Here is a 26,915-nt window from a genome sequence, read left to right as displayed (position 1 = left end):
GTGCGAGGGAGCGACGGACAGTTGTGTCTGTGTAGACGAGACAGGGTGGCCTGACAGACTGACAGAAGGGCACCAGATTGAGAAGAGCTTGTGGAACAGTGGGGGGCTGAAAGGTAAGCTGACCCACTGGGCAGAGCCCCTGGCACCTAAACCCAATGGCACAAGGCTGTGGCTCTACCGGAAGAGCCCTGCTTTACCTTAATACTGCACTACAGACAAAAAGACAGGGATTCTCCAACTGTTGATGGGTGTCTCTACTACTCCACTGTATCACCGTAACCCAGAACGAGCCTGTTGCCACAACATAGGGGACAGAGAGAGTGGCATCCCTCCATTGTTTGTCGTGCCAGTATAGTGCCACCTCTCTCTCTTTCTGTCTCTCCCTCCCTCGTCTCTCTCTCTCTCTCTCTCTCTCTCTTTCTGTCTCTCCCTCTTTCTGTCTCTCCCTCCCTCGGTCTCTCTCTCTCTCAGTCTCTCCCTCCCTCAGTCTCTCCCTCCCTCAGTCTCTCCCTCCCTCTGTCTCTCCCTCTCTCGGTCTCTCTCAGTCTCTCCCTCCCTCGGTCTCTCTCTCTCTCTCTCTCTCTCTCTCTCTCTCTCTCTCTCTCTCTCTTTCTGTCTCTCCCTCCCTCTCCCTCTCCCTCTCTCTTTCTCCCTCAGTCTCTCCCTCCCTCTGTCTCTCCCTCTCCCGGGTCTCTCTCACTCTCGGTCTCTCTCAGTCTCTCCCTCCCTCAGTCTCTCCCTCCCTCTGTCTCTCCCTCTCTCGGTCTCTCTCAGTCTCTCCCTCCCCGGTCTCTCTCTCTCTCTCTCTCTCTCTCTCTCTCTTTCTGTCTCTCTCTCTCTCCCTCTCCCTCTCTCTCTCTCTCTCCCTCAGTCTCTCCCTCCCTCTGTCTCTCCCTCTCTCTCGGTCTCTCTCAGTCTCTCCCTCCCTCAGTCTCTCCCTCCCTCAGTCTCTCCCTCCCTCTGTCTCTCCCTCCCTCAGTCTCTCCCTCCCTCTGTCTCTCCCTCTCTCGGTCTCTCTCAGTCTCTCCCTCCCTCGGTCTCTCTCTCTCTCTCTCTCTCTCTCTCTTTCTGTCTCTCCCTCCCTCTCCCTCTCCCTCTCTCTCTCCCTCAGTCTCTCCCTCCCTCTGTCTCTCCCTCTCTCGGTCTCTCTCAGTCTCTCCCTCCCTCCCTCGGTCTCTCTCTCTCTCTCTCTCTCTCGCTCTCTCTCTCTCTCTCTCTCTCTCTCTCTCTCTTTCTGTCTCTCCCTCCCTCCCTCTCCCTCTCTCTCTCTCCCTCAGTCTCTCCCTCCCTCTGTCTCTCCCTCTCTCGGTCTCTCTCAGTCTCTCCCTCCCTCAGTCTCTCCCTCCCTCAGTCTCTCCCTCCCTCTGTCTCTCCCTATCTCAGTCTCTCTCAGTCTCTCCCTCCCTCGGTCTCTCTCTACCCACCTCTTCCTGCCACCCCTCTTGTGTAAGGCCCTTCAGCACCATACACGTTTCCTTCCTCTTTCTTTTGTCGCACTCCCTTCTTCCGGAGGCTCTGATGCAGTTCTTTATCGTCTCCCCCTGTGGCGTCATGGCTTTTTACATGGGTTGACAGCTCATGTACCAACCCTGGGCTAAACTCTTCCTTCTACTGACACTAGCAGCTCTATACCCCTGTGGTCAAGACAGGTTGAAACATTGCCAATCATCCTGATGACTTTTACTGTTCAAGCTCGTTTGCTGTAAGCTCTCTTGAATCCCTGTGTACCTTTCAACTGGGAAAGTGTCCCTTTTTCAGCTTGTCTGGACCCTTCCAGGCCTGTGATAAATAAAACTGGACAGGGACTGGTTCAGCACTCAGAGGCGAGGAGAGGAGATGAGAGGATGAGATGAGGAGAGGGCGAAGAGGAGAGGAAGAGAAGGGCGAGGTGGTGGAGAGGTGGAGAGGAGAGGGGGGAGAGGAGAGGGAGAAGGGGAGAGGAGGGGAGGGAGAGAAGAGGAGGGAGAGGGCGAGGAGGGGAGGAGAGGGAGAGGAGATGAAGGAGAGGGAGAGCAGAGGGAGAGGAGAGGAAAAGAAGGAGAGGGAGAGGAGAGGAGTGGAGAGGGAGAGGGGGAGAAGAGGAGAGTAGAGGACACACCAATGTAGACAGACAGAGCAGAGAACCCACCAACTTAACCCACCCCACAGGACTTTTCACCCTGCTGTCATAACCAGCACCAAGTCACGAAACACACACGCAGACATATGTGTGTATGCACACTGTCTGAGAGAGAGAGAGAGAGATATAGAGAGAAAGAGAGAGAAAAGCACTCTATGGCATTGCCATGTACATGAAGAAGCACCAGTCCCCGTTCCACAAATGTCTGACGTGTAGACCTGACGTTCTGAGTTCTATAATGGTGTATGGGTACCTGCAGATTGTAAGTATGCTCCTGGTACTGACCCTGCATATCATTGTATTTTATTGATATTATTCCCTCTTACCTTGACATTAAATACTGCATTGTTTGAGAAAGATTTCACTGTACTGTTTTACACCTGCTGTGTCCTGTAAAATAACCGTTGAAATTTCAAACATCCAGACAAGGTGGGCAACCCAAACCAGAGCAGGAAGGCAGGCAGGCAGCAGGTGGGACCGGTAACCCGCTTGTGTCCCCGTGGCGTTTCAGTCTGAGACAGGCGCAGAGCGGCACACTCCTTCAAACCAGCCTTTCTTCTTTACAACACCTCATAAAAAGACACTTTTGATTTCTGGGCCTTGATGGAGCCAGCCAAGCCAACAGCTAACATTTGGCACAGAGTTAACTCCCTTTCCGTTCCTGCATCCCACCACCAGACCAGCCTGTCAAACCACACCGAGCTTCAAACAGCCATACTACCCACCACCACCGGCGGCCCCCTTCAAGCCCCCGGGGCGGCCTAAAGAAAGACCTGCGGAGAGAGGGCCCAAGAGAAGAGGGGGGAACCAACAGAAGTGGGCATTTTACAAAAGGAACGTCTCAGAAATGAATCAGATGTAATCATGCAGTGTAACAGGCTATTCTGAAGGCAGAGGCAGGAGGAAGCAGACAGACAAGTCCAAATGTGCAGATAATCTCCCCCTGCATCCTGTGGTGAGCACCAGCCGACTGTTCATCTGGCCACAAGCACCATGAAAGAGAGCAGTCTTCTTCAGTGACTGCTGCCTACAGTAACCCAGATCTGGCAGTGGTACAGGCCTCAGCTATTACTCAGACAGACTGACAGCGTTTGGAAGGAAACAAATATTATTTGAACCCACCGTGTCTGTCTGGTGGTGGGGACAGGAGACGTTCGTCTCCAGACTGTTTAAAAAAAATGCTATCCCTGGGCCGTCGTCTGTCCGCCTAGCCTTCCTCTCACCACCTGTAGTGCTACCTCTCACCTGTCTGTCTGTCTGTCTGTCTGTCTCGGGCACTGCAACTAGCGCTACTGCAGCTCATTCGATTGCTATTGCTTCCTCCACACAACAATAGAAACCTGAAAAGTAGAAGTAGCCCACCGTGGCAGGACGTGAGGGAAAAAGAGGACAATGTAAACAACAACAGTACTACTCATGGCTCCACAACTACCGACGACATTTCAGAAACCCTGCCCTGTTTGGGGTAGATCACACTTTAACATTAGCCTAGTCCCAGATTTCTTTTGTGTGTGCTGGTCTTGTGATCTCCTGAGGTCACTGTCATACTATAGGAGTTGGGCTATACAGCACAAACAGACCTGGAACCAGGCTACTCTAACAGCTCTGCTTACATTACAATGACATTTTTGGTCATTGAGCAGTCGCTTGTATACAGAGCGACTTTACACTGTTCTTAGACCAGATTCTACGTACATACAGTACTGGTCAAAAGGTTTTAGAACGCCTATTCATTCAAGGGTTTTTCTGCATTTTTACTATTTTCTACATTGTAGAATAATAGTGAAGACATCAAAACTATGAAATAACGCATATGGAATTATGCTTATTTGAGCTGTTCTTGCCATAATATGGACTTGGTCTTTTACCAAATAGGGCTATCTTCTGGATTCCACCCCCTACCTTGTCACAACACAACTGATTGGCTCAAATGCATTAAGAAGGAAAGAAATTCCACAGATTAACTTTGCAGAAGGCACACCTGTTAATTGAAATGCATTCCAGGTGATTACCTCGTGAATCTGGTTGAGAGAATGCCAAGAGTGTGCAAAGCTGTCATCAAGGCAAAGGATGGCTTTTTGAAGAATCTCCAATCTAAAATAGATTTATGTAAGACTTTTTGGGTTGTACATGATTCCATATGTGCTATTTCATTGTTTTGATGTCTTCACTATTATTCTACAATGTAGAAAATAGTCCAAATAAAGAAAACCCATGAATGCTTAGGTGTTCCCAAACTTTTGACCGATTGTGTATGTATCTTTTTTTTTTGTCTCTGTCTGACTAAAACTGCTGCTGTCAAAGACAGAGAGAGACTGCTTGTCAACATGATTTGTGTTTGCGAGAGAGTGGTAGCAATCTGTACGTTTTGGTACTGAGAATAAAGTTGCGTCTTAAATTGCACCCTGTTCCCTATACAGTGCACTACGTTTGACCAGGGCCCTATGGGCCCTAGCCAAAAGTAGTGCACTATATAGGGAATAGGGTGCCAGTTAAGACGCAACCTAAGTCGTGTTTTGACTTTCCCCTGCATGCAGTTAGCCTGACTGATCCTGGCACCAGTCACCAGTCACTTCAGATGGCAAAACACAGCCTGAGAAACTTCTGCTTTGAGCAACAGAAAATAGAGAAATGACGTGTTTGTGTACATGAGGCTCTTACTTTTCACTTTAGCTTGGCAACCACCTGACTAAGGGAAGGGGTTGCCCAACGTTCACTACGGGTGGGGAGATTCAGACAATGACTCTATATGATGACAGAGCTGAGAACACCTCACTCTGTCTGCAGAGGTCCACTGGTTAAAAAGTCAAATAAGTTCCCTTTTGATCTAGCTAGGTCTCAGATTGGTTTGTGCCGTGTAGTCAGTGACAAGACCATAGACCACGAGTTGGCTAAACAGCACAAAACAGATCTGGGATCAGGCTACCTGAAGTAACACCAGTGAGTCACCTTGAGATGAAGAACTTCCCCATTAACAAGTTGAACCACAATAGCGTTTTATTTTGAACCAACACAGCTTTCCTAAATAGAGCGTGAATCCGGTTTATAACTCCAAAGTGAAAGCTAGCTGTCTGATAGCCACTTGTTGAAAAGCTGACTCCAGCACGACAGCACACTTCCATTCAAAAATATGGATGTTTCCAGTAGAGGAGTGAGAGGATTGAGCCAGGGCACATGAAGTTCTGTTGTTGGCTTCAAACTGACAGACACAGACAGAGTTCCTAGGGGACCGCAGAGACTGGGCTGTGGTACTGGGCCAAGGCACACGCACGCACACACACACACACCAACGCACACGTACGCACACGAGCACATGCCTTCTGAAGTACTGAAAGGCACACCTTTTTAACGCAGACACGCATGACAACACATGGCCGTTCTTCATCAGTGACCATACTTCCAAAACACACACACACCGCAGAGATGGCAGAGTGGCTATATGGCACAGTACCTGGCAGAGTGGCTATATGGCACAGTACCTGGCAGAGTGGCTATATGGCACAGTACCTGGCAGAGTGGCTATATGGCACAGTACCTGGCAGAGTGGCTATATGGCACAGTACCTGGCAGAGTGGCTATGTGGCACAGTACCTGGCAGAGTGGCTATATGGCACAGTACCTGGCAGAGTGGCTATATGGCACAGTACCTGGCAGAGTGGCTATGTGGCACAGTACCTGGCAGAGTGGCTATGTGGCACAGTACCTGGCAGAGTGGCTATATGACACAGTACCTGGCAGAGTGGCTATATGGCACAGTACCTGGCAGAGTGGCTATATGGCACAGTACCTGGCAGAGTGGCTATGTGGCAGAGTACCTGGCAGAGTGGCTATGTGGAGTACATGGGGTGCCCCCCCCCCCAGTCCAGCCCAACCAAAGCCCCAGTCACTCTCCAGCCCAACCAAAGCCCCAGTCACTCTCCAGCCCAACCAAAGCCCCAGTCACTCTCCATCCCAACCAAAGCCCCAGTCACTCTCCAGCCCAACCAAAGCCCCAGTCACTCTCCAGCCCAACCAAAGCCCCAGTCACTCTCCAGCCCAACCAAAGCCCCAGTCACTCTCCAACACTCTGCTAAGATAATGGGTATAAATACATTCTAACCACTGTGTGTCTGCTGCGTAAACACAACCCATTCACACAGAGTGGAGTCTCCCTCCATCTCCTCTCGCTCTCATTCTCTCCGTGTCTGGCCTGAGCCTCTCATAACAGTGGGCCCTAGCAACGGTGGAGCCAAGCCGTCAGTCAATAACACGCTGGTAACAGAACCTCTCCCTTCACACTGAGCTCACACATGGTTCCAGACGGACACACACACACACACACACACACACACACACACACACACACACACACACACACACACACACACACACACACACACACACACACACACACACACACACACACACACACACACACACACACACACACACACACACACACACACACACACACACACACACCAGCCCGGAAGCCCATTGCCCACGCCTCAGCAGAGTGGGGAAAGTGCCTCGCAGGCAAACACTGCTAACCGTAAACAAGCACAATGCCAACAGGGATTGGTGGCAGTGAGAGACACTTCCTTTGTGCCCACCAACCAACCATACTGTTTGTGAAAGCATTTTGAGGACCACAATGGAAATAAGTCCTTGACTTTCCTTAGCACCACATTGGTTCGCAAACCATTGAATCTAAGCTCTTTGAAAGCCCTCACCTTCCTTCCATCCTCATACTGTATGAGCCATGGGGCTGGGTACCAAATGGCAGCCTATTACCTATTCCCTATAAAGTGCACATGCAGCACTATCGCAGAAATAGTGCACAATGTCGGGAATGTGGTGCCATTTGGCAACATATTCCCTGTCGGTTCAGACTATGTGGGTAGGAGACTCTGGGACACAAACGTTTGAATTCACTTGAGGTTGAGGTTAGGGTTAGCTGTGTCACTTGAGTTTGGGGTTAGCTGTGTAACTTGAGGTTAAGGTTAGGGTTAGCTGTGTAACTTGAGGTTGTGGTTAGGGTTAGCTGTGTCACTTGAGTTTGGGGTTAGCTGTGTAACTTGAGGTTGGGGTGTAGCTGTGTAACTTGAGGTTGGGGTAGGGTTAGCTGTGCCACTTGAGGTTGGGGTGTAGCTGTGTAACTTGAGGTTGAGGTTAGGGTTAGCTGTGTCACTTGAGGTTGGGGTGTAGCTGCGTAACTTGAGGTTGGGGTGTAGCTGTGTAACTTGAGGTTGGGGTGTAGCTGTGTAACTTGAGGTTGGGGTGTAGCTGTGTAACTTGAGGTTGGGGTGTAGCTGTGTAACTTGAGGTTGGGGTGTAGCTGTGTAACTTGAGGTTGGGGTGTAGCTGCGTAACTTGAGGTTGGGGTGTAGCTGTGTAACTTGAGGTTGGGGTGTAGCTGTGTAACTTGAGGTTGGGGTGTAGCTGTGTAACTTGAGGTTGGGGTTAGGGTTAGCTGTGTCACTTGAGGTTGGGGTGTAGCTGCGTAACTTGAGGTTGGGGTGTAGCTGTGTAACTTGAGGTTGGGGTGTAGCTGTGTCACTTGAGGTTGGGGTGTAGCTGCGTAACTTGAGGTTGGGGTTAGGGTTAGCTGTGTCACTTGAGGTTGGGGTGTAGCTGTGTAACTTGAGGTTGGGGTGTAGCTGTGTAACTTGAGGTTGGGGTGTAGCTGTGTAACTTGAGGTTGGGGTGTAGCTGTGTAACTTGAGGTTGGGGTGTAGCTGTGTAACTTGAGGTTGGGGTGTAGCTGTGTAACTTGAGGTTGGGGTGTAGCTGTGTAACTTGAGGTTGGGGTGTAGCTGTGTAACTTGAGGTTGGGGTGTAGCTGTGTAACTTGAGGTTGGGGTGTAGCTGTGTAACTTGAGGTTGGGGTGTAGCTGTGTCACTTGAGGTTGGGGTGTAGCTGTGTAACTTGAGGTTGGGGTGTAGCTGCGTAACTTGAGGTTGGGGTGTAGCTGTGTAACTTGAGGTTGGGGTGTAGCTGTGTAACTTGAGGTTGGGGTGTAGCTGTGTCACTTGAGGTTGGGGTGTAGCTGTGTAACTTGAGGTTGGGGTGTAGCTGCGTAACTTGAGGTTGGGGTGTAGCTGTGTAACTTGAGGTTGGGGTGTAGCTGTGTAACTTGAGGTTGGGGTGTAGCTTCGTAACTTGAGGTTGGGGTTAGGGTTAGCTGTGTCACTTGAGGTGGGAGCTACCATTGTGGTCCTGTGGCTGACAGACATAATCACTGCTTCTACGAAATCTGGTTCATAAACAACATATATATAAAAGCACAGATTTCAACCCACACGGACAGGAAGAGAAAGCCTGGTCGCAGATCTGTTTGTGCTACTGCATTGCCCTCTCGGATGGTCATTTTGCAGCAACAATGACCCATAGGAGTTCGTGAGACAGCACAAACAGATCTGGGACCAGATTGGGAAGAGGAGAATAACCTAGCTCATCAACAACAACACCCATAAAAACACTGATTTCAACCCACATGGATGGGAAGAGATAGCCTGGTCCCAGGACTGTTTGTGCTGGTATCAGCTGTCCTCCATGTTCGGTTTGACAATGACCAAAGAAGTTAGCAAGACAACACAAAAAGGAAACAGGGCATCTGGCCCTTTTGCATCCATGTGGGTTGAAATCAGTACTTTTGTAGTTTATGTACCAGATTGTGTAGAGTGTAGTGATCATGTATAAAGAGAAAGCTAGCCAGTGCATGTGAGGTGACTGGTGCCCATCCAGGCTATGTTGATTAGACTAACAGACAGATCTGTCCTATTTACAGTTTACAGTGTGGAAGGGCTATAAGCTGTCAGGACAGTGTGGAGCTAGATTCCAGCAAGCCACTGTGGAATCTAGCCTTGGCATGTCCTGGCTAACCTAACCCTGTCTGTGGGTCTGACACAGCAGTCCCAGCGCCAGTGGTTTTGGGCTACGGGCACACAGACACAAGCAAGCGCTTACACACGCGCGCGTACGTACGTACGCAATGCACACACACCGACACATGCGGACACAGGTAGATTTACACCTTCTCATTCACACCCAAGTCCAACACCCACCCACACACAGCCAGACAGACAGGCCTTACAAGAATTTCTAGCCAGCATTGGGTTCGGGATGTGTGTTATTTTAGCCTGCACTTTGTCTAAAAACTCTACTATTCCTTCCCTGAACAAATAGAAGTTTAAGGGCAGTGTATGAAGGATCAGGCCTAGGGGTGTGCATGTCTGCGTGTGGCACACAATGGCTGTTTGAAATTCAAAAGGAAAAATGACGTTTTTTCTTTTCCCTCGGTCGTATCAGTTACGCTGCAATGACCTGGCAATCAGCTGACTATTTAAGCCTTTTAACTTCGTACACTTCCATTTGACGTGATGCTGACGGGATCAGCAGGGTTTATGTCTGTATTACAGCACTGACTAGTCCACATTCCTGCTGCTGCCCTTCCATGCAATTCCAACCCAAGTCTCTCTCTCGCGCACGCACGCACGCACACACACACACACCCACGCACACACACACACACACACACACACACACACACACACACACACACACACACACACACACACACACACACACACACACACACGCACACACCCACGCACGCACACACACACGCACACACATCCACGCACACACCCTACGCAGACACACACACACACCCACGCACACGCACGCACACACCCACGCACACACCCACGCACACACACACGCACACACCCACGCACACGCACACACCCATGCACATGCACGCATACACACACACACGCACACACCCACGCACACACCCACGCACACACACACACCCACGCACACGCACACACACACACACAATCGCTCCTAACCATCCCTCCTCACCAACCAGCCAACCAACTATCTATTCACAGTCCTGCCCCCTCAGGCATTCTAATCTTTTAATTGGATCTTTTGTAATTCTAATGAAATAACTGCAGAGTTCCATTAGCAAGAGAGAATGATCCGTAGTTCCGTTAGGACAGGGAAGGATCTGAACTGCTCGGTGTGACAGTGGTCACAGGGACCACTTAGCAGTCTGTGGCTACGTCTCGAAGGGCACAATATTCCCTATACAGTCCGCCTGGGCCCTGGTCAAAAGCAGTGCACTATATAGGGGACTAAGGTGCCATTTGGGGCACATCCTGTCTTTTCCTCCCACCTAGGTAGTTATAGGACCTGTTTCATTTAGCTCATCAATTCACATTGAACAGTACATTAAGGGAAAACAAAGAGCTGTGTGTGTGTGTTTGTGCGTGTGCGTGCGTGCGTGCGTACAATGAGGAGAGAGAAGAGAGATCCAATCGAAAACAATCAACATGTGACCAGTTAGACTCACCCTATTGGTTACAAAAAGAAAAGGAACGCTTTCAAATAGAACTCTATCACATGTATTACAGCTAAATTGCTAGATCCTTCTATGTGCAAGAACATGTCGGTAATGCAAAAGGTGGGGTATCACTGCTGCGTCATGCTTCGGCGTCTCATAGGAAGTTGACTAATTTAGCTCGTCGTGACGACGTCTGAATGCGTTATTATGGTATGTCTCCACCATTACCCTTTTCCTGTCCATAACATGTGAGAAAAGGAAATTGCGTTATCCTTGCAGCACAGGGACATAGAAAGTGAAGAAACAGCAGATGCGCCTTTCATTCGTACCGTCAAATATGATCCAGTAGGAGTCATTTCAAAACCACCCCACCATTTTCCTTCCCATACAGCCCTGACATATTACTGCAAACTACATTTACATCAGACACTTGAAGTGCAGTAGGCTACAAGGACACCAAATATGTCGTGGATCTGACATTGGCCAGCCCATAGCCTCTCTGTAACCTCTGACATTGGCCAGAAGAGAAGAAGGAGTCACCAATCACCAGATAAAAAACGGGAACGCGGCTCATGACCACACACTAAAAGTCCCCTTTGATTCTGACCAGGCAGACTAACAGCAATGACACCGCAACCACAAGGAAATCCAAAATCTACCCCACTGATTTCCAGAATTGCTTTCGAGTAACTTTTTTTTATTAGCATGGTGTCTGTTTGTCAGAATTGTAATAAACGGATGATAATGACGTGACTCAACAATGAATCACCGTGTTGCTAATGTTTGGATTGCGTATAGAGAGTTGTGGGATAAAGAATCTTAGATTTAAAAACAAATTTGATGTTCAAGCCTTCATTAACTCTGGTTTCAGACTTCTCCCTAACAAAATAAGAAACAAACCGAATATCTAGGGACAAATGTAGGAACGAGTGTCATGCTTTAACAGCTCACTGGGAAAAGAGTCAAGGAGTCATGAATGTTGTTGATTTTATGACAGTAGAGCTGAGTAGAGACACTCATAGCGGAGTGTCTCTACTTTTGGGGAGTTTAGCTCGTTAGCTCAATGCTAGCCCCCTGTTTGTGTCCCAAATGGCACCCTATTCCCTTCATAGTGCACTCCTTTTGACCAGGACCCATACGCCATAGCAGTGCACTGTGAAAGGGCGTAGGGTATCATTTGGGACTCGACCGCTGTGCTCTGCAGCTGGCCAGGCCTAATGAGAGAGAGATCAGACTTAAACATCAATTCATCTGCCTCATTGAAGAGGACAATGAGGGGCAACTGGTTCAGCAAGGTTAAATAAAGGTTAAATAAAATAAATAAAAGTAAGGAGAGCTATCATGGCTGCTGCTCGTGTAGGACGGGGCCACTTTGTTTACTACAGTTATTGGGCACAGAGGGACAGAACAGCACATCGCACACACATGGATGCACACGCACAGCAACACCGACTGATAGTTCTGCCTACCCTCAGGGCAACCTGGCCTCTCTCTCTCTCTCTCTCTCTCGACTCTCTTTCCAGGAACAAAATTTTTTAAAATACATTTGGGACCTGACCGGCTACTTTTTAAATGTGTGTGTGGGGGTCAGAGTGAAAGACTAGTGAGGTCTCTGATTGACTAAATAAACACATCTCCTCTTGTTATCATGAGAGCTCCCTGGCTGGCTGTAGAAGAGAGGAGATGAGAGGGGAGGAGGGAGGGAGGAGAACAGGAAAGAAAGAATAAAGCAAAGGAGAGGAGAGGAGAGGAGAGGAGAGGAGAGGAGAGGAGAGGAGAGGAGAGGAGAGGAGAGGAGAGGAGAGGAGAGGAGAGGAGAGGAGAGGAGAGGAGAGGAGGAGAACAGGAAAGAAAGAATAAAGCAAAGGAGAGGAGAGGAGAGGAGAGGAGAGGAGAGGAGAGGAGAGGAGAGGAGAGGAGAGGAGAGGAGAGGAGAGGAGAGGAGAGGAGAGGAGAGGAGAGGAGGGAGGAGAACAGGAAAGAAAGAATAAAGCAAAGGAGAGGAGAGGAGAGGAGAGGAGAAAAGAGGAGAGGAGAGGAGAGGAGAGGAGAGGAGAGGAGAGGAGAGGAGAGGAGAGGAGAGGAGAGGAGAGGAGAGGAGAGGAGAGGAGAGGAGAGGAGAGGAGAGGAGAGGAGAGGCTGGTCTGCATGGAGTCCCCCTAGGCCTCCCCTGGCCTGACAGGGCATCTGTCTTCATTAAAGAGAACCCAGTGTGCATGACAGCCACTGAAACGCTGGTGTCTTCACGAGTAATGAAGACAGATGACTGCCCCCAAGAACCCGTCAAAAGGAGGGGAAAAAAAGCAGAAGGTTGAACTATATCAAATATGAAAAAGCAATGCTTAGGGAGAATCCAACACCGCAGTTATTCCCCCCAAAAAAACCTCAACGGGAAGGGTTACAGAGAAGCAACAATTGAACCAGCTACTGTTTTGTGGTTTGACGGTGTGTTGCGTTTTTCTTCTTAGTTGTGTCATTCGTGGCTTGTTCCCTACAACACAACATCACACCCCCACTCCTTCTTTTCCACACTGATTCTCTTTCTGACAGCCCCATAGGCCCCCTGGACGCCTATGGAAATGGACTTAAGTTTTGTCTGTCCCGAGACAGGCCTGTTGTTAATAGAGCCAGAGGAGTGTCGGAAATCTGGGACGGAGGGAAGGCGGTGAGCGAGGGAGGAAATATTCAAACTCTGGCAGAGAAAAAGACAGCGAGAAAAAACCCTTTGGCTCTTCTGAAGCCCGAGCAACATTTCAAGTTACTAATTTATTCATCAATTTAACCACTGAATAATTCATCTACTTATTCATTTATAGCTATTTAGCTCCGGAGAAATATCATTAACAGCAACAATACTTCCAACTAAAAACGCGTACTACTTTCACGACCGCTGTGGTTCCCACATGTCAAGCTCACGCCGTCACAGTGGCGATTGTGACGAGAACAAGGCATGTACAGTAATCTGCCTGGCTGACGTTATGTCCTAAGTGTCAGGTTTCTCGCTATGTCCCTCTCTCTTTTCCGTCTGTACTTTCTTACTTTGCCAACCACAGCCAACCACAGCCAACCCCGCAAGGTCCGAACTCAGATGGCTGGCATTATCACGGCGAGCCTGAACCCGTGGTTTAGCACAACAGCCTCTCAGAAGTCAAACAAACACACACAGACAGACACAGAGACTAGCATAGCATAGCATTAGCTAGCTGTCCCAGTTAGGTGAGTTGCCCCAACAGGCTCTTGGGGGGGGGGGGGGTTAAGAGAGTGAGTGCAGGGCAGAGGGTGGGGGCGGAGATCCAAGTCCCAGTCTCGTCCTGTCCAATCACACACACACACACACACACACACACACACACACACACACACACACACACACACACACACACACACACACACACACACACACACACACACACACAGAGCTCTGTGGTATGGTGCGCTCTAGACCCTCTAGCCTTGACAGTCAGCTCCCTAGTTAGAGCGGTCCTGCCTGGGGTGAACAACAAGCCCAGCGGCACACACTGAGTCCAGCATCCAGCTAGCTCAGCGGGAGAGCGTGACACAGGACATGCAAACAGGATGCCATTGACTTACATTGAACGCTGGCGCTGCCGGTCCAGGCGAAGGGGTCCAGGCCCGCGAAGAAGGGGCTTGCCTTCCGCAGCATGCACGTACCCCGGCTGGTGACATCATAAAGCTGGCGGGGGCCCATCCCCAGAGCTTCCATACAGTCAAACATGGTGGTGGAGCTTTAACCCTCCTTCTACTGTTACAGTACCACTTCCCTAGTCCCTACCTCCTGAGAACACACAGATAAACCCTGATGCTCTACCTGCCCCTCTTCCTTCCTCCTGGAGTAGCTAGGTCACCTCACTGTAGTACAACAACAACAACAACAGCAAAGGTCCTGGTTCAAACCCCTCCTGTAGCTCTGATGTGTTGCTGCCTCCTGCTACCTTTTCCCTCCTTTCCTTCCTTCCTTCCTTCTCTCTCTCTCTCTCTCTCGCCTGTTCTCTCCTTTCCTTCTGGAACTTCTGTTCCCCCTTTTCCCTTCCCCTTGTCTGGAATGCAGGGCTGGTTCCTGCCTGGCTGTGGCTGCTCCTCTGAGCTCTCTGTTGCTCTATCGTTCTCCCCTCGCCCTAGGGCAAGCTGCTCCCTGTCTGCTGTAAAAGACCTAAATAACAGCTCCCTCTCTTTCACACAGCCCTCTCTCTCTCTCTCTCTCTCACTGCTGCGTCCCAGGCATACACAGCATAGTGGAGTGAACCAACCGCCTCAGCCTGAGAGCGAGAGGGGGTGGAGAGAGAGAGAGCGAGAAAGAGAGAGGATCTGGAGGGAGGGGGTGGAGAGAGAGAAAGAGAGTGAGAGAGCGAGCGAGCGAGAGGAGGAGGGATGGGGAAGAGGAGGGGAGGGGGCCAGAGCCCTTTGCTGCTAGGAAGGGACTGATTTGGTTAGAGGACAAAACTTTATTCCATTCTTCTCAACTCCTCTTTTTTGTCCACGGCTTTCTTTTGTGTTTCATATTTCAGCCTGAACGCAAACAAACACAACCTCTCTCCTCCTCTGCCCTATTCAGATCCCTCTCCTCCTGTTGGTTGTCTCCATTTGTCTTTGCACTGCACCTCCCCCATTTCCCCTGCAGCCAATATGAGTCCCCTCCCTCCCTGACCCCCCGTCTCTAATCATAACCATATTAAAGTCTGGACAGGCAGACACAGAGAAAGAGAGAGGGAGAGAGGGAGAGAAAGAGGGAGGGAGGGAGAGAGAGAGAGAGAGAACTGTGCTGAACCCAGATGCCAGGCTAAATCCCTCCCTTTTGTCTATCTGTTTCTCTCACTCACTCCCCCTTTCCCTCTCTCCTCCTCTCCCTTCCCTTCTCTCTCCATCTCGCTCTCTTTCTGTCTCTCCTTCCCCTTTTTTCTCATTCTTTCTGTTTTTTCTCTCTCTATCCTCCCCTCTCTCTCTCTGGCAGTGCTTTAACAGTGATGAATGAGAGCCTGCGTGGCTCAATCCCCTCAGTGCATTAAGTCAGATAAATACCCTCAATACACACACACACACAAACACACACACATACACACTGTGAGATTGGCAGTGAACACACTCCTCTCAAACTCATCTGACCTCCTTCAAGTCAAAACAAATATATAACTGGAGCTAACTGGAGACTCAGGGAAATAAGAGAGAAAAATGGATATAAACATGGAAAATAATGGTGACACTTTCTATAAAAAAAAAATGTGGTCAAGTGTACTGAGGCGTCTGTTAAATACACTTCAAATAAACTGTCATTTGATTTTAATATAATGCTTCATTAGTGTCATAACACATTTCCTTTGTATTACAAGACATTATAAAAGGGCATTACAAAGCTGTATACATGTGTACTTGGGACAAAATACTAGCATGAACACGGAAGACAAATAAATGATTTCCATAAAAGGTCTCTTAACAGACAATGTGTCGTGTCGACATGACACACCTGAAAGGTAATTGCACCACCAGACACAGACACAGAAGTCATGCCTCACATTCTAAACCACCAGTCAACATTCCTAAAGCATGAAGCACGCCCGAGAAGCTCACTGCGGATAGACTGCCTATAGGTACTTATCACAGCGGGAGGCCGTTTCTTCTCTCGCTAGAACAAACGCGGTACCTGCTGCGTGCCGACCCAGTAACGACAAACCTGTCGGTGACCAACAACTTGACTTTGAGCGGATCAGAGAGCAAGAACCCCCAACAGGAGTGACAAATGGAGTTGGTCCCCTCTTTGCTGCCATGACAGCCGCCACTCTTCTGGGAAGGCTTTCCACTCAATGTTGGAACTTTGCTGAGGGGACTTGCTTCCATTCAGCCACAAGAGTATTAGTGAGGTCGGGTAATGATGTTGGGCGTGTAGGCCTGGCTCGCAGTATGCGTTCCAATTCATCCCAAAGGCGTTCGATGGGGTTGAGGTCATGGCTCTGTGCAGGCCAGTCAAGTTCTTCCACACTGTTCTCGACAAACCATTTCTGTATTGACCTCACTTTGTGCACAGGGTTATTGTCATGCTGAAACAGGAAAGGGCCTTCCCCAAACTGTTGCCACAAAGTTGGAACCACAAAATTTCCTAGAATGTCATTGTATGCTGTAGCGTTAAGATTTCCCTTCACTGGAACTAATGGGCCTAGCCCGAACCATGAAAAACAGCCCCAGTCCATTTTTCCTCCTTCACCAAACTTAACAGTTGGCACTATGCATTGGGGCAGGTAGCATTCTCATGGCATCCGCCAAACCCAGATTCGTCCGTCAGACTGCCAGATGGTGATGTGTGATTCATCACTCCAGAGAACGTGTTTCCCCTGCTCCAGAATCCAATGCGGGCAATATTTACACTTGTGATCTGTGATTTGTGATCTTGTGATTTGCATTGTGATCTTAGGCTTGTGTGCGGCTGGTCGGCCGTGGAAACCCATTTCATGAAGCTCCCAACGAGCATTTCTTGTGCTGGCGTTGCTTCCAAAGGCAGTTTGGAACTTGGTAGTGAGTGTTCTGTGAGCTTGTGTGGCCTACCACTTCACGGCTGAGCCGTTGTTGCTCCTAGATGTTTCCACTTCACAATCACAGCACTTACAGTTGACCGGGACAGTTCTATCAGGGCAGAAATGTGACGAACTAACTTGTTGGAAAGGTGGTATCCTATGACGGTGCCACGCTGAAAGTCATTCTACTGCCAATGTTTGTCTATGGAGATCGCATGGCGGTGTGCTTAATTTTATACACCCGTTGTGGCTGAAATAGCTGAATCCACTAAATTGAAGGGGTGACCACATACTTTTGTATATATAGTGTATATTGTGCTAACTAGTGAATATGCTAATGTCAACTAGCTAGCTAAACATTTGTCTATGGGCTGGCAGTGACAGTATGGGATTATGGAGAGTTAATTCAATTGTTTATTCTTCATATTGCTAGGTAGTTATCTAGCTGTGGCTATCTGGCTAGTATCAACAAGGGCATTCTACAAAATAGAAACATTAGCGCAGCTAGCTAATAAACTAAGACTAAGCAACATATACAGACATGCATTACCAAACAACGCTACTGCCACCTTCTGGTTTGGAGTATTTTAACAAGGCTGAATGGCTGATGACGTCAAGATCGTTGCTGTGTGAACACAAAAGAGATTGACTGCCGATAGTGTTCAGAGGTGCTAAGTACTGCAGGCAAACATTTGACAATCCTACCGGTGTGTCTGAGCTATTAGAGTTTCATCTTCCCTTCAACTCACTATAGCTTTCCATATAGCGTTGAAAGAAACCCTGCAACCCTGCTCTGCAATCAGAATGATTTACACTCAGGCCATGTCTCAAATAAGGGGTCAAAAGTAGTCCACTAATTACGGTAGTCAATGGGGTGCCATTTGGGACACAGGCAAAGTGATGTATAGTGAATCAATAGCCAATCTATGATCAATAAATAAGACTGACACTGGTTCAACTGTTGAGCAGTAGACAGACGCTGGCTGGTTGTCCCATAAAACAAACAACTGAACACAATACAATTGGATGAGGAGGAGGTATTCTCCATAGAATGGGCTCATGCTCTGTGCACTCCCTGCCTGAACATCCATCGCCCCTGTCAGACTGGTGGAAGTGGTACGACCCATCAGGCAGCAACAACACAATTTCCTGTCAATCTGTGCTACTGGCTTGCTGGGCTCTCTCCATAAACACACACACACACGCACACGCACACACACACACACACACACACACACACACACACACACACACACACACACACACACACACACACACACACACACACACACACACACACACACACACACACACAAACCATCAAACAGGCAAAGTGTCAATACAGGACTAAGATTGAATTCTACTACACTTCCAACACTTGTCAGATGTGGCAGGACCTGCAAACTATTACAGACTACAAAGGGAAGCACAGCCGCTAGCTGCCCAGTAAAATGAGCCAACCAGAAGTGCTAAATTACTTCTATGCTCGCTACAAGGCAAGCAACACTGAAGCATGCATGAGAGCATCAGCTGTTCCAGACGACTGTGTTATCACGCCCTATGTAGCCGATGTGAGTAAGACCTTTAAACCTTTAAAGGTCAACATTCACAAAGCCGCAGGGCCAGACGGATTACCCTGCCGTGTACTCTGAGTATACGCTGACCAACTGGCAAGTGTCTTCAACAACATTTTCAAACTGTCTTTGACTGAGTCTGTAATATCAACATGTTTCAAGCAGACCACCATAGTCCCTGTGCTCAAGAACACTAAGGTAACCTGCCTAAATGACTACCAACCCGCATCACACCATTATCCCAGAAACCCTAAACCCACGCCAATTTGCATACCGCCCCAACAGATCCACAGATGATGCCATCTTTGTTGCACTCCACACTGCCCTTTCCCACCTGGACAAAAGGAACACCTACGTGAGAATGCTATTCAATGACTACAGCTCAACGTTCAACACAATAGTGCCCTCCAAGCTCATCACAAAGCTAAGGACCCTGGGACTAAACACCTCCCACTGCAACTGGATCCTGGACTTCCTGATGGGCCACCACCCAGGTGGTAAGGGTAGGTAACAACACATCTGCCACCCTGATCATCAAAACGGGGGCCCTTCAGGTGTGTGTGCTCAGTCCTCTTCTGTACTCCCTGTTCACCCATGACTGCATGGCCAGGCACGACTCCAACACCATCATTAAATTTGCCCATGACACAACCCCTGGTAGGCCTGATCACCGACAACGATGAGACAGCCTACAGGGAGGAGGTCAGAGACCTGGCCGTGTGGTGCCAGGATAACAACGTCTCCCTCAGTGTGATCAAGACAAAGGACCGAACACGCCTCCATTCTCATCGTAGGGGCTAGAGTGGAGCAAGTTGAGAGCTTCAAGTTCCTTGGCGTGCACATCACCAACAAATTAGTCACTCTACCTACATGTACATATTACCTCAATTACCTCGACTAACCGGTGCCCCCGCACATTGACTCTGTACCGGTACCCCCTATATATAGCCTCTCTACTGTTTTTTTTACGGCTGCTCTTCAATTATTTGTTATTTTTTACTTATCTATTTTTAATTAACACTTATTTTTCTTAAAACTGCATTGTTGGTTAAGGGCTTGTAAGTAAGCATTTCCCTGTAAGGTCTACACCTGTTGTATGTGACAAATACAATTTGATTTTATTTGACTGGCTGCCTTCTCACACTTAGTCCTCACTCTTCTCCTTTCCCTGTTTCATGAAGCAAACCTTGTTTTCACATTTGGAGGTATGGGGGGAGGGGCAGGAGAGGGGGTATAAGGAATGATATTGATTAAATTGTTTATTGATTTAAAAGCCTCTTCCCTATTGGGATGTATCATTTATTTTCTTAAGTTGGCAGGATGCGTGCGTGTGTGCGTACACACACACACACACACACACACACACACACACACACACACACACACACACACACACACACACACACACTCTCTCTCTCTCTCTCTTAAAGAGCCATTTTCTTGCAGTAGCAAACCGTAAAGAACATCAATAGTTTTGGACTCTTTCTTCAAATAATTGTCAAGTTATAAAGCAGGAGAGTTTATGACAGGAACTAAAGAACATTGAGGTGGTGATAGAGCAGAAGCATTCCCCGCAAATATACACCACAGGACCTACATCTCTACAGGACAGAATGCTAAGGCACCAGTCAATACCTCAGTGAAGCGTATTCATTGTTGCCAAGGGAAGCCAGGCTTCCCTCAAAAATTGGAGAAAAAAAATCAAGTAGCAGCGAGCATTTGGCCTCCCTTGATAAAAAAGTATAAAACTGTGAATGGTCCTGGCCCACCAAAAAAAAAAGTGTCAAAGGAAGCCAGTTTGGATTTGGCTTCACTCTAATCACATCATATCGAGAGAAAAACGTCACTGACAGAACAAAAACTTGAATTGTTGCATATCATTGTGTTGTTGTCCTCCGGTGGCTAGCTAGCAAGCTAAAATGGTATCTTTTCTTGGCCATGGATGGAGATAGGGATTTGGACTTGTGGTTTTACTTTATTCTCTGTACAGGCCAATGATTATAACGCTGATTCTGACCCAACCATTAATTCATACATTCTACCCCTGACCTGAGAGGATGGAAGTTCAATATGTAGCTCAATGTAGTAGGTAAATGTTAACTACCTGGCCTACATTTAAGTGTGTTCTTTATGACAGAGTCGTAGACTGTTTTGTCAACATGAAAGAGAGGAGGATGGCATTGGCATTTCTCTACAAGTAGGGTGAATCAACCTGTTTTTTTTCTACTTGCACAAATGCACACACACAGACAGACAGACAGACAGAACCATGTACAGCCACATCATATTTACCCTATTTCGATTGGACTAAATCGTTTGTGGTATGTTTTAGCTGTCACTGTATTAGACTAAGCATAGGTGATTTGATGATGTTGAAATGGTGCTGGAATAGTGGAGGCAGCTCCTGTTTTCTTTGCGACTTGCGGTAACTCTCTGTGGTTCTAAATCCATAGTTGTTTACTAGTCCGAAAATGTTGGAAACATTAACTTGCTGTAAGTCATGTAATTTATTTATCTACCTTTATTTAACTAGGCAAGTCAGTTAAGAACAAGTTCTTATTTTCAATGACGGCCTAGGAACAGTGGGTTAACTGCCTGTTCAGGGGCAGAACAACAGATTTGTACCTTGTCAGCTCTGGGATTTGAACTTGCAACCTTTCGGTTACTAGTCCAACACTCCAACCACTCGGCTACCCTGCCGCCCCTAACTGTTTGTTATCACGGTCACAAGGCATATGACCTAAGAAGTTATAGAACAAAAGAAGCAATTATCCCAACACATAGGTTATAATATGGCTTTTTTCTGACTTGGCTTCCCCAGGGATTTTACTCACTCACCGCTACTGCAATACCTAACCTTTAAGTCAGGGTTCCCCAACTGGCATCCCGCAGCCTGAATTTTGCCCACAAATGGTTTTATTCGGCCCCTCTACATTTTTGAGCAAAAAAATCTCAACATTGAATCTTTTTACTCCTGGTTGGACAAAAAACTCTGTAAAAACACCAGGAAATCGTCTCCAAGTTATTTTACTTTTGGAAATCTGTTCCCAAGTATTCCCACACATAAAACACACATGGGACTGTATACAAATGTAAGCAAGGTTTGAAAATATCTTATTTTTTCAAATATTATAACTGTTTGGGCATCTTGTGGTCAATTTGCAGGATACAAATGATTTGTAATTATGTTCCAGCCCCCTGACAATCCACTCAAGAAAAAAATTGTCTCGCGGCTGAATCTAGTTGATGATCCCTGCTTTAAGTGTCACGACTTCCGTCGGTCCCTCTCCTAGTTCGGGCGGCGTTCGGCAGTCGACGTCACCGGCCTTCTAGCCAGCGCCGATCCACCTTTCATTTTCCATTGGTTTTGTCTTGTCTTCCCTCACACCTGGTTTTAATTCCATCAATTACATGTTGTGTATTTAACCCTCTGTTCCTCCCCCATGTCCTTGTCGGTAATTGTTTCTTGTAGTGCTTGTGTACGTTATGCTGGTGGATAACGGGTTTTGTTTGACCCATTCATTGATTGTTTACGGTGGTTTTTATGTTTATTAAACGACACTGATGTAAATCAGTTTTCTCTCTCCTGCGCCTGACTTCTCTGCCGCCAGTACGCACCTCGTTACATTCAGTTTTCTAGTAGTTTCTTTTTACAGACATTGATGGTCTTGTGAAGGTCATTTTTATTTTCTTTCTCTTTCTTTATGTCTACTTCTCCCTCCTATTTTTACAATAATGGCTCTTGAGTAACATGTTGTTACCAGAAGACTGCTTCTCACAACTTTTTTTCCTGGAAACGATGACTGGTCCCCCCCATCAATCTCCTGTCAAACAGGCAGAAACATGCCAAACCATCCACACATCTAAGGGTTGACGCTGACTAAAACCTATGTCGTCATCTTTCAAAGAATAAAAGAAAACATTTTGTAATCGACCAACCCACACTTAATAACTGCCCTTATTGAGTACATTTGATTTGCAGGCTCTCTCACCAACTTTCTCCAACTTTGACATTTCTTTCACTGTGTTTTGAGCTCATAATTCAGACCAATAATCCTGACTTCTCCGTTTCTAAGCGCTACACAAAGTTAGTAAAAGTATGCAAAGTTTTATAATGCCCCATGCAACAAAAAAAACTCTCTCCACACAGTGGGTTTGGACATTTAATACACATACTCCATACTGCTTGTGACCCAGGCCAGGTCCCTGCCTCCCTGCCTCCTCCCCTTCCTCCCTGGCCATAGAGCCTGAACTCTGCAGCAACCCCCCACTGGGCCACTAACTTTCCCCTAAACATCTCCTGCCTTTCTCTCCCTCCCTCTCACTCGGTTTGTCTCACATTTTCATCGCCCTTTCTCCTGAATTCCCACTTTTCCTTTTCCTCAGCTCCCTTCTCCCCTCATTTTATCATGCTTGTTATTACTCCCCTATCCCTCCTCTCGGTCTTTTCTCTATGGTGTGTTTTGTGTGAATGTTTTCTCATTGCTTTTCTTTTCTATTCTTTTATGTTAATTATCCTATGAATGCTCACCAGCTCTATTGTCATGCTTTGTGACGGAGCAACATTTGAAATATTTTGGGGTTGGTAAAATACCCCCGCACAGCGCCTATTTGCACCTCTACCGGATGGAAACTACTAGTGTAGTGGCTGTGCTCAACGCAATAGCAATTCCAAATGTAGATCCTTCAAACACCGCCAAACAGGGAAACAGATCCCAATCAAAGCTGTTATCACGTGCTCCACTAACGCAGTTATTTATAACTTGTTCTTGTGCTAAAAATTCCACTAGCCAGCACCTTGCCTAAACAGACGTGCATTTCTTTAGTCTCCAGGAAAGTAGATTGTACCAGGTTTTCCTCTAGGATTCTGCCTGTGCTTAGCTCCATTTCCTTTCTTTCTTATCCTGAAAAACTCCTCAGTCCTTAACTATTACAAGCATACCCATAACATGATACAGTCACCACTATGGTTGAGAATATGGAGAGTGGTACTCAGTAAAGTGTTTGTATTGGATTCGGCACAAACATAACACCTTTCTATTCAGGACAAAAAATGAATTGCTTTGTCACATTTTCTAAAATATTAATATTAAAATAGTTGTATTCTGTACAGGCTTCCTTCTTTTCACTCTGTCAACTAGGATATTATTGTGGAATAACTACAATGTTGTTGATCTATAATCAGTTTTCTCCTATCACAGCCATTAAACTCTGTAACTGTTTTAAAGTCACCATTGGCCTCGGTGAAATCGCTGAGTGGTTTCCTTCCTTTCCAGCAACTGAGTTAGGAAGGACGCCTGTATCCTTGTAGTGACTGGGTGTATTGATACACCATCGAAAGGGTAATTAATAACTTCACCATGCTCAAAGGGTTATTCACTGTCTGCTTTTTTAGTTTTGTTTACCCATCTGCCAATAGGTGTTCTTCCTTGTGAGGCATTGGAAAACCTCCCTGGTCTTTGTGGTTGAATCTGTTTGAAATTCACTGCTCAACTGAGGGACTTTATAGATAATTGTATGGGTGGGATACAGAGTTGAGGTAGTCATTCAAAAATCATGCTAAACACTATTATTGCACACAGAGTGAATACATGCAACTTATTATGGGACTTGTTAAGCACATTTTACTCCTGAACTTATTTAGGCTTGTCAGAACAAAGGGGTTGAATACTTATTCACTCAGCTTTTCATATTTAATTCAATTGTAACAAAGTCTCAAAACATGAACCCATTTTGACATTATGGGGTAATGTGTTTAGGCCAGTGACCATTTTCTATTCAGGCTGTAAAATAACAAAATGTGGAAAAAGGTCAAGGGGTGGGAAAACTTTATGAGGTCGCTGTATGGTTTTTTAAACATTTGTGTTATTTTTTTTTAAATCATATTTTTTTTGGAGTGGCGACAACGATTTAGCAGCAGTAAAAGTATATAGGGGAAACACTGACGTGCCTATAGTATTCATTAAACCCCAAAGGCAGTAGTGGTGCCATGAAGCCTGTACATGCTGTAAGCTGTCCTTCAGAGTTGAAGTGAATCAGGTTTTAATACTGTTTTCCATTCTGATGTGAACTACAGATAAGACCTACAGTACTACACAACACATTGTTGCCACTTCCTCTGTCCGCAAATCATAGAGTCATTCCTTACAGTCCTTTCTTACAGCCAACCAAGAAATCAATACTATTGCGAGGTTAGAAAGCCAGGAGTAGGTTTCTGGGATAAATAAGCAGGACTTGGCACGGTGATATCTGTAGCATGTGTACAGTCAGTGTGTGGACGTGCTGAAACAGATTGCCAGTGATGACAGTGATGTAGAACGCCACTTCAGCTCCCTCCCTCCCTCCACGGTGCATATGTGTGTGTTAGTTACCAACACACACATACAGTATGCACGCAGATCACACACACACGCAGACAATCCAAGCTACATGCTCTCTAGGTCAGATCTGTTCTCTAGGTCAGATCTGTTCTCTAGGTCAGATCTGTTCTCTAGGTCAGATCTGTTTCCTAGGTCAGATCTGTTCTCTAGGTCAGATCTGTTTCCTAGGTCAGATCTGTTCTCTAGGTCAGATCTGTTCTCTAGGTCAGATCTGTTCTCTAGGTCAGATCTGTTCTCTAGGTCAGATCTGTTCTCTAGGTCAGATCTGTTTCCTAGGTCAGATCTGTTCTCTAGGTCAGATCTGTTCTCTAGGTCAGATCTGTTCTCTAGGTCTCTAGGACATAACTCTTCCAACTGACTCACTCACACGGACACAAGTAACACACAAATGCACACTGATAATACACTCAAACATGAGCTACTACTACTGTGTCGAATAAAAGGACACCTCAGGGGTTCACAAACCTTTTTTTGCTCTGTGACCCACAAATTAAGGTGTCCTTTGATTCGTGACTAGAGGTAGACCGATTATGATTTTTCAATGCCGATACCGATTATTGGAGGACCAAAAAAGCAGATACCGATTAATCGGTATATGACAATTACAACAATACTGAATGAACACTTATTTTAACTTAATATAATACATCAATAAAATAAATTTAGCCTCAAGTAAATAATGAATCATGTTCAATTTGGTTTAAATAATGCAAAAACAAAGTGTTGGGGAAGAAAGTAAAAGTGCAATATGTGCTATGTAAGAAAGCTAATGTTTCAGTTCCTTGCTCAGAACATGAGAACATATGAAAGCTGGTGGTTCCTTTTTATTATAGGAATTATAGGACTATTTCCCTCTATTCCATTTGTATTTCATTAACCTTTGACTATTGGATGTTCTTATAGGCACTTTAGTATTGCCAGTGTAACAGTATAGCTTCCGTCCCTCTCCTCGCTCCTCCCTGGGCTCGAACCAGCAACATAACGACAACAGCCACCATTGAAGCAGCGTTACCCATGCAGAGCAAGGGGAACAACGACTAGAAGGCTCAGAGCGAGTGACATTTGAAACGCTATTAGCGCGCACTAACTAGCTAGCCATTTCACTTCGGTTACACCAGCCTCATCTCTGGAGTTGATAGGCTTGAAGTCATAAACAGCGCAATGCTTGACGCACAACGAAGAGCTGCTGGCAAAACGCACGAAAGTGCTGTTTGAATGAATGTTTACGCGCTTGCTTCTGCCTACAACCGCTCAGTCAGATACTTAGATACTTGTATGCTTGTATGCTCAGTCAGATTATATGCAACACAGGACACTCTAGATGTGTAGTTAACTAGTGATTATGTTTGATTGTTTTTTATAAGATAAGTTTAATGCTAGCTAGCAACTTACCTTGGCTTACTGCATTTGCGTAACAGGCAGTCTCCTTGTGGAGTGCAACGAGAGAGAGGCAGGTCATTATTGGTTTGGACTAGTTAACTGTAAGGTTGCAAGATTGGATCCCCCGAGCTGACAAGGTGAAAATCTGTCGTTCTGCCCCTGAACGAGGCAGTTAACCCACCGTTCCTAGGCCGTCATTGAAAATAATGTGTTCTTAACTGACTTGCCTAGTTAAATAAAGGTATAAAAAAAATATTTAAAAAAAATCGGCGCCCAAAAATACAGATTTTTGATTGTTATGAAAACTTGAAATCAGCCCTAATTAATCGGCCATTCCGATTAATCGGTCGACCCACCAATTGAGGTGTCCTTTGAAGCCTGACCCACCAATTGAGGTGTCCTTTGATTCGTGACCCACCAATTGAGGTGTCCTTTGATTCGTGACCCACCAATTGAGGTGTCCTTTGATGCCTGACCAACCAATTGAGGTGTCCTTTGATTTGTGACCCACCAATTGAGGTGTCCTTTGAAGCCTGACCAACCAATTGAGGTGTCCTTTGATGCCTGACCCACCAATTGAGGTGTCCTTTGATTCGTGACCCACCAAT

The 26,915-nt window shown here is 46.8% G+C and overlaps 1 protein-coding gene across 11 annotated transcripts in view; it reads right to left on the bottom strand.

Moving 5' to 3' along the window:
* The window catches only part of LOC109869484 (retinoic acid receptor gamma-A), an 81,058-nt gene that overhangs the window by 18,065 nt on the left and 36,078 nt on the right, over positions 1–26,915 (bottom strand). The window contains exon 1 of one of the 11 annotated variants that reach the window (XM_031804311.1): positions 14,044–14,773. The exons of 9 other annotated variants lie outside the window; for them this stretch is intronic. In XM_031804311.1, the coding sequence (XP_031660171.1) occupies positions 14,044–14,188 (145 nt within the window). In that variant the 5' untranslated portion in view covers positions 14,189–14,773. Of the gene's footprint in view, positions 1–14,043; positions 14,774–26,915 lie in introns of those variants that run through there. One more of the 11 variants, XM_020459673.2, reaches the window with a different exon arrangement.

Source organism: Oncorhynchus kisutch, linkage group LG24, assembly GCF_002021735.2.
Source record: "Oncorhynchus kisutch isolate 150728-3 linkage group LG24, Okis_V2, whole genome shotgun sequence".
NCBI lineage: Eukaryota > Metazoa > Chordata > Actinopteri > Salmoniformes > Salmonidae > Oncorhynchus > Oncorhynchus kisutch.
This window is presented reverse-complemented; position numbering and strand designations above follow the sequence as displayed.